Raw genomic sequence first — 8,838 nt, 5'->3', positions numbered from 1 at the left:
AAAAATTATAATAACGAAATAAATAAATTGAAGTGAGTTTCAAATCCAAATAAGGCTCGACTGGCCTCCCATCATTGGTTGTTTGCTATTCATAAGCGAGCCTGGCCTCCCATTTAGGCTAATGATCAGAATAATATCGCAGTAAATTAAGGAGACCCATTTCTACTTCAATTGGAAATTTTTGTCCACACAGAAAATGTAGAGAATAGGTTGTCAAGTATCTAAACCAAACTTGTCACATCTATACTTTGGACAAGGAAAAAAGAAAAAGAAGGAAAATTCCAATGAGTTCTTTGCATCCAGTCAGTTTCTCAATTATTTTGTATAATCACTTGATTACTAAATTATTTCTTATTAGATTTTACTTCTCATATAAGACGATCGAAGTCCAGGAGAGAGAGGCCCCAGATAAATTAAGGTGGCATTGATGCAGGAAACTCATCCCCTATATTATGGTTGTACGCTGACCAAAATGACAGATGCCTTCTCATGTACTATTAATTGCACCGTCTATATATATAGAAATGCACGTGAATATTGAGCACATGAAGCAAGAGCCAGTACCTGAGACATGTTTCAGTCACAAGCAGTCCTGATCTTCTATGCAATAGGATTATTATGTATCTTCACAAGCTTTGATATCACACAACTCTCGAATCGATCTTCATTCATATTATATATTAACCATTGGACTCATTTGCATCCATGAATTGATTTTACAGCAAATTTATTCTTCTATCTCCAGAAAATTACTTGCATATGTAAGTTTATAGACCTTCTCTTGCATCTATTATAATGAATCAATGATAACCCAATTCAATCCACAGTGGACAGTGCATGCAGGGTAAAAAAAGAACAAAATTATATTGATATATAGCATAATCATGATGGGTCGGAAAAATAATCTGTTGTCGTTAGGTCTATACAAGTTGTTCTAGATAGCAATATTGTATCAGCAGTACAATCATAAGCACCAATGCAGAATAATCAAGAAAGGAAGATAATAATATCTCCGTAAGCCAACAAAGAAGAGAAAATCGATCTCTTATATGGTTATTACTATACTAGAACGCGTTGAAATTTTTCTTGGAGGAGCTTCATATATACGCTGGAATCGGGGAAAAAAAGGATCACAAAGAACGTGCATGGAAATGTGGGCAGGCTTGAGATAGAAGGCGCAAATAAAGAGGGGCAAGTACAAGCAATACGTATATGTTGTGCAAAGTGAGGCACATGAAACCGTGTGGGCAAGGCTGCTTGGGACTCAAGGCTTAAGGGGAAGAAAAGTGACAATTAGTAGGTATCACGGGAAAGGATCGCACGTGCATTTTACGTAAAGGAAAAAAAAAATGGGTGCTCACTTGATCCAAGGCCCCTTGAAAGCTGCATGCCCTGTCAAGCTTCAGTTCTAAGCTTTGTGTCTTTTGTATTGGTTATTGGTATTCACATCGGGATCAACCTCAACAAGACATTCTTAGCCTGTCATCACTGATCCTAGCTCCTCCCAATAATTCCCTCAAATCGGTAACAAAGATCATCGTAAAATTAACCTTGACAAACAAACCTACCTACGGCAACAAACATCATCTTACATGTGAGAGACTTATGCAATTATCTTCAATCATATTATAATGGTCACATGGAGCATAGGTTGCAAAACTCAGTCTTATCTCCTCGGGCTCTTCGTTATCCTAGAGTCCAGGCCAGGGTGATATATATATATATATATATATATATATATATATATATATAAGCTGTGTCCTACTCAAAACAGAATAATGAAGCAGGAGAACCAGGTGGAGCTCTGTTCTGTCCATGTGCTTCCACATTTCTAGTTGATTTAACTTGTCGGAGAATACTAAGAACCAGTGCCGGCTCTTCCATTAGGCCACTTGGGCAAATTGCCCAAGGCCCTAATGAAAGAATGCCCCTAAAAACATATATAAAGTATAATTTATATATATATATATATCTAATAAAAAATTTTAATTAACTCAATAAGAAGGAGAATATAAATAAGATCAAATAGATATTATATCATTATTATTTTTTAAAAGTATCACATATAATAATTATTTTACATATTCTCCTTCTAAGAATACACTTCTCTTTTTTCATTATTAGTTTAATATATAATTAATGTGAAAATTATAAATAGCAAATTTTAATTTTTCAGTGTTCTTAAAAGGTTTTGGTATAATCATTTGAAGAGACAAGGGCCCACTTTTTTTCAAATGTGTAAGTTGTTTATAGAATTTTATTGACAATAAAGATTATAATTGTGTCTAAGAGTCTAAAATACTTGTAAAATTAGATTTAATAAAATTCTCTCTAAATAAAAAATTTTCTAATAAAGATTAAGTCACGTATTAATTGAAAATGTGGTATAAAATCTTAATCAATAATTTTACTTTATAAAATGATAGGAATTATTTTTAAATAAAAATATAATATAAAAATAAAAATAAATTTATTTAATTTTACCTTTAAAAAAAATATATAGCTCAAAATTTTAACCTTAGCCTCCGGAACATATTGGGCCGGCCCTGCTAAGAACAAACACCTTGAGGTCACCATGGGTAAATTTATATATGCTTTATCCACAGCTAGTTGTTTGGGTTGATTTTGATTCGCTAGTTAATTTGTGATTCGCAAAAGTTTTTCTTTGACCACCCACCTGTTAGCTGGGACTATATATATATATATAATATCTTTTAAGAGGCATTCTTCACATTAACATAATTGGTTTTCTTTATATGAGATTATCAAAATGAGGTATGGGTATTTACTTCCCGATTCTTTGTTATTTTTTTATATGTGTGATTTGTTTCTCTTCTTATATGTTGGTTTGTTAGGATTGTTCTTTCTATTTGGTTTGTAATTTTTTGACTTTCTTAGTTTGTGGTTGGGTCTTTTGGTTTTTGATATATAAGTTTTGGTCTTTATGCTTATTTGTAATCACAAGTGTCTGGTTATAACCACGGTTTTCTTCTGTAAAAAGTGAAAGTTATCAATAAAATTGAGGTATTGTCATCTTCTTAATATATATATATAATATATATATATATAATATATATACTAGGAAACGGCCTCAGGTACTTTAGCCCGAGGTTACACCTGACATAATAATTTAAATAAAAAAAAAAGTGAAAAAGTCAATAACTTATAATTTGTATGGGATAAGAAAATACAAGGTTAAAGAAAGACAAAAAATCAATACTAGAAAAAATCTAAATTTCAGCAAAATATCTAACCACGGGACTATTAATGATATTTTGGTAAAACATAATCCTTCATTAAATTCTACAGGGGAGCTACACGTCAAATAGTCAAGGATCTTAAGAACTTTTTGGTAAAACAGGACTTAACAGAAAAACAATAAAAATTACTATTCACAATCAGATAGTCACTTATTATAAAGAGTATATATATATATATATACTACCTCTTAATTTCTTCCTTCCCACGTACGGGATTGAGCGAATACGTACCTTAATGTTCTTTAATGGATCGCCATTCACGTGGGAATGAAAGCGATGATACCTTTAATAAATACCAACTACAGATATTATCCATATGGCTAAGAAGATACATATGCTGCTTTGAATACCAGTTAATTATTCAGAAAGATTATCGAGGGATCGGATCCTTGCAAGTGAAGAGACCTCCAGACGGCATATATGATTAACAAGACCTTAGAGAGCAGAGTATACCCATAAATACCGCCCAGCCCATTGGGCCTTCTAAAAGCCCCAAATGTTCACTGGGGCTAAAAATTTAAAAGAAAAAACAAATGAAGCACTAGAAAAAATGATTTTTGTATCTAATGCTGATGGGCTCTAATGAGCACCCATGGACATGGACTTTGTGTTTGGGCTGGCGTCTAATTCGGGATAAGTTTCTGTGCTGTTTCAGATTCCGTATCCACAATCCATATCTCCAACTACCCCAGCAGCCTGCTTCTGCAGATGCTAGCTTTATTTTTTTACTAGTCTTTTGTGCATATGATTTTTCTCGAAAAATGAAAAAAGAAAAACAGAGGATAATTAAAAAGAAAAATGATAGTATATAAAAAAAAAAATATATTTACAGTCATAAAATGTGCAAGCGTCAAAAAAATGAATAAATATAAAACTCACAGGAAAAAATTAATTTTTTTAATAGTAGACCCCACTCTTTTTCGAAATGAATGTGCGATGCTTACATAATTCATAAATGTATCTAGCATTACTCATAAAATAAAGAAAAATGCTACTCGCAACCGCCCTTGGGAAATCCCCACGGCATCGTGTCCGATGTGGCATATCAACGTCGTCGTTTCACATTTTGCCCATCCCACGAAAAACTATTTTTCACACTATCTTCATATCTTTTTCTTCTACATCCACGAAGCCCCATCGCCCTCCACGAAGTCGCCGCCCCACGAAGTCGAGCCCGCTGCAGCCTAGTCTTCGTCTTCCCCATAATCAATCTTCGTGGTCTCCAACCACGAACCCGCGGTTCTGCTAAGTCATTGTCTTCGTCTTCTCCGCGAAGCCACTGAGCCATGGTTTTGCGAAGTCACAGTTTTGCGATTCCCCTCATTTCTTCCAATCATTTACGAGTTCTTCCGTTTTCCAAAACCCACAAAGCAGACAATAGCTCATACCCAAAAATTAGAGAAGAAATTAGCAAATAGAAGAAATAAAGAGGAATAAAAATCAAGAAAAACCGAGAGTAACATAGAGGGAGAGGAGGTAGGGTGCGACGACAGCAGCTAACTTGAGGGAGTGGGTGCAACGGCCGGCGTTTTCTGGGCAGGTAATGACTACGCGGAGAGAGAGAGCTGGCGCCATGGCTGGCTGCTGTGGCTCACGAAAATCCTCTGTTTTTTGGGGGCTGAAACAGGGGCTCACCGTGATGAGTTTGTGAGGGAAGTTTCAGAGGGTGGCAAACGATGGTGGCGTTGGTGGCTTCTGCCGTGTGAGGGAAGTTTCTTCACGTTGCTTGGTTGTTGTGCCGTGAGGTGGAGGCCGTATGTGTGTGTTGATGGTGCAGGAGTGACGGCGTGGAGGTGCTTGGTTCACAATTTGCTGGGTTCATGTGCAGCGGTGAGAACGCAGCCTGGAGGTGGGACTGGCTGAGCTACCGTGCATGGGGTTCCATGAGCTTCGGCTTGAAGCTTGCCAATGGTGACGACGTGGAGGTGCAGCATGAATGCCTCGGACATGGGCCTACAGTTTGCATGTTTTACGTGAGGCTTGGCTTCGGCAAGGTGGTGCAGGTTGTACATGTGGAGGATGTGCAGTGTGGAATTGCCGTGGTGCTTGCATGGTTGTTTACATGGTCTGGTGCAAGGTGCTGCATGAGTTGGGCAGTGGCGAGATTGCTGGTCTACAGAGGAGTGGTGGTGCTACGTTGAAACCTGTTTTCGTTGGACTTGCGGGATGCAGGGGAAAGATTTATAGACAAAGTAAAAAGAGCAGTTTTCGTGGGGATGGCAAAATGGGAAAGGAGGCCAACTGACTCCTTTTGTCTTCAAGCGAAATGCAAACGACGACGTTGATATGCCACATCGGACACGATGCCGCGAGGGTTCCTCTAGGCAGTTGTCTATAGAAAGACTGTAAAATAAAAGCCTTAACTACATTTTACCAATCGAGAATTCGAGGACAAGGAGTCACTCTTCTTGTGCCACAAATTAATATTAAGACTGCATTTGATTGCAAGACTCAGCTGAATTCAGTCTAATTTTAAACTGAATCTAATATCGAAACACTCAACTCTTAAATTATTAAACTCATCTTAACTCAAAACCTACTTATACGTGAGACTCACAACTATTTTCAACTTAACACATCTTTATACATAAGATCTACAATCTTTTTCAATTTCTCATAAAAAATATTAAATTTATCTTAATATATAAACATACTTTAAATTCAGTTTAAATGGACTCCACATAACTTTTTTCATTACTCAATTTATTATTATTTATAAAGAATTAAACTTAGTTCAACATTTAAAGGCAATCTAAGTGACCAGCTGTTTATTTAAAAAAAAAAAGAAAACAATCATAAGGCCGGCCGTACAAATCAGTCTTTTGGGCCCAGGCAGTTCTAGTTTGTTTATAATAGTCTATTTTTTTTTTTTTTTTTATAAAAATTATGTTGTAGATTTTGAAATTGTATATATCATTATTCGTGTCCATTTATAGTTAGAATAACAATACCCATGTAATTATTTTACAACCCATTATCGATTTAAATTTGGTGTGCAAAGATAATTTGTGGTAAGAAGAGTTGAGGAGGTGGTGCTGGACGATTTGTTTACATCATTTTTAGGCCCGATTTTGCTGTAAGCTAGCCCACCTTGTAACTTTATACTATTCTCCTTTTACGGTTCTTTCCTTCTCTCCATCTTTCGTTGTTGTTAGGTACTGCCTTTAAATCTCACATCCTTTTCTTCCTTTCCCACTCCTAACATGTATCAGCCGACCCTCTCTCTCTCTCACTCAAACACAGAGACACTTTGAGTTTGACCCGTTGCCAGCCACCGGCACCTATCTTCTCTCTACTCAAATGGCGACCCCACCCTGCACTCTCTAGAGGATCTTTCCTATGTTGAGCCCTCTTTTTCTGAGCAGAAAGGTTAAATAACCTTTCATCTCCTTTCATTTCTCTCTCTTTCCTACTCTGGAACCCTAGTTCAGAACATCAGGCAAAGAAAGCGAGAAGAATCACAGAACAGACTGAGGGATCATCTCATGTCTCCATACCTTCACCCTACCTTCACCTTCGTTCGTCATAATTAACATCTACCCGCATATTCTCTCGTCTTTTTATGGAAACTTTTGCTGCATGTGAAAGACAAGGAAAAGATTTGCTTCCATTGCAGATCCGGGATTCAAAGATATGGGCTTTCATGTAAAGCTGGTTCAGAAGATGTTTCTCTTCATTCACTTCATTGATTCTTTTGCAGTACACTCATAATTTGCTCTCTCTCTCTCTGATCTCACTCTCTCTCTCCCTCTCTCTCTCTCTGCAGCTTTCCCAACATCAATCACCTTCTCCTTCCAGGTTTCTTTATTTGTAAGCTATCACATTGATTTTCTTTGCCATTTACTACCCTACTTGTCTTACTTTAATTTTCAAGTTAGTTATGGATTCTGGTAGTAGTGGAAGTATGCAATCTTCTAGTGGTGGTGATGATCAAGAGTATGATTCGCGGGCAGGGTCAGCCTCGGTTTTCATGAATCCTCCTAGTCACTATGGTTCCATGTCAAACCCACAGCCTTTGATTTTTTCTCCAGACCAAAACCACCAATCCAATTTGTTGGATCTTTCATCCAATTATATCCATGCTTTCTCTCAATCTCAAGCAAACTCCCATCCCAATTATATGCTACATAATCTTGAAGCGGTTCAACCTAGAGGCCCCAGATCTGAAGCCAATTGCACTGGCCTTGGAAACCTGACTCCCTCATCGTCATCATCAAGCCAATCCATCTTAGCTACTCGTGGACTTGACCAGGGTTCAAGCCCATCATCGATGCAAATACGATCTGTTCATGACAATGGCGCACGAGCTACAGCACAACCCAACGTAGTCCGCAACTCCAAGAAGCGAACTAGAGCTACAAGGAGAGCACCCACCACTGTTCTCTCCACCGACACCTCGAATTTCAGGGCAATGGTGCAAGAATTCACTGGGATTCCCTCACCACCCTTTTCAGGTTCATCAGTACCCTACTTTCGCCGGTTTGATCTCTTCAGCAATAGCTCGGCCTTGCGGTCTGGTAATTTGGAACCGGCTGGAGTTCTTCACCCTTTACGTCCTTCTGCCCAAAAGGTCCACTCATCACCATTTGTGTCTTCTTCTCCTTCTTCTTCATTGTTTAACAATACTATGGGCGATATTGCTACCAATATCAATACCTTAAATAATTTATACCCCCAAGTCCCATCCAATCTAGGCTTTCCAAGACAGACTCGAAATATGCTGAACGTGCAAAACCCAATTCTCACATTCCAGTCTCTCCACCAGCCATCTGTTCACCCTTCACTCAATGTGTCAGGATTTGGTGCACCGCCTCCAGGCAGTCATGTAGGAATGCCATCCATTGAGGAGTTGGGTATGAGCCATGGACATGTCAATGTAAACCTTAGTGGGCTCCCAAATCATGAAGCTGGATCAAACGATGGGAACGAAGATCATCATTTTCGGTCTTTGGATGGGAATTATGGAAGTAATTCGGCGCGTGTTGGTGGCTGTAAGTTGAACTACTCAACACCTTCAACATCGGATTTCAACCATGAGAAAGCTTTGGTGAATGTGTCTACGAGGGGGACTGAAGGTACATTTGATTCGTGGATTTGTCCGTCAGATTAATTTAGGATCTAAAAATAATACACGAATCACATTACTAGTGTTCAAGTACGATATGAATAGGGTTTTGGTGCTGCGATAAATGAAACTAGTACTGATGGTGTTGAATAATTTATGATCTTGTGATATAAAGCTGATGAATTAGCCACCACGCCATAGCCAGTAGTTTAATAGCGGCATCATGTTATCTTTTCTTTTTAATGTTTTTCTCTTTTCTTTTTCTATTTAAACAATCATGAATAAGTAATTTGGTCAAAGATGTGAGGCATGCATCATTTGATTTCAATTTTCTGTAGATATCAAGATATCTATTATTTCTTTTTCTTTTTATGTATTATTAATTTAGATTCGACTTCCGAATAGGATGAATATAAAACTTGGAGGTTAATTTCCTTTATCGGCGCTCTGTTTTGTTTTTTCAACTCTTCTTGGCTTTACTGCATGCTATAGATGCTCGCTCGCTCGCTAATT

The 8,838-nt window shown here is 37.6% G+C and overlaps 1 protein-coding gene across 1 annotated transcript; it reads left to right on the top strand.

Annotated features, from left to right (window-relative positions):
- The first annotated feature begins 6,476 nt into the window (after positions 1–6,476).
- On the top strand, positions 6,477–8,478 carry LOC108991159. The gene is made up of 2 exons (XM_018965314.2): positions 6,477–6,905; positions 7,027–8,478. The coding sequence occupies exon 2, from the start codon at positions 7,141–7,143 to the stop codon at positions 8,368–8,370; it is 1,230 nt and encodes a 409-aa protein (XP_018820859.1). The 5' UTR covers positions 6,477–6,905; positions 7,027–7,140; the 3' UTR covers positions 8,371–8,478.
- Positions 8,479–8,838: the final 360 nt, after the last annotated feature.

The sequence above is a fragment of the Juglans regia genome, chromosome 11, assembly GCF_001411555.2.
Source record: "Juglans regia cultivar Chandler chromosome 11, Walnut 2.0, whole genome shotgun sequence".
Lineage (NCBI taxonomy): Eukaryota > Viridiplantae > Streptophyta > Magnoliopsida > Fagales > Juglandaceae > Juglans > Juglans regia.
This window is presented reverse-complemented; position numbering and strand designations above follow the sequence as displayed.

Coding starts and splice junctions, on each gene's coding strand:
- LOC108991159 (XM_018965314.2), top strand. CDS start 7,141: ATGGATTCTGGTAGTAGTGGAAGTATGCAATCTTCTAGTGGTGGTGAT.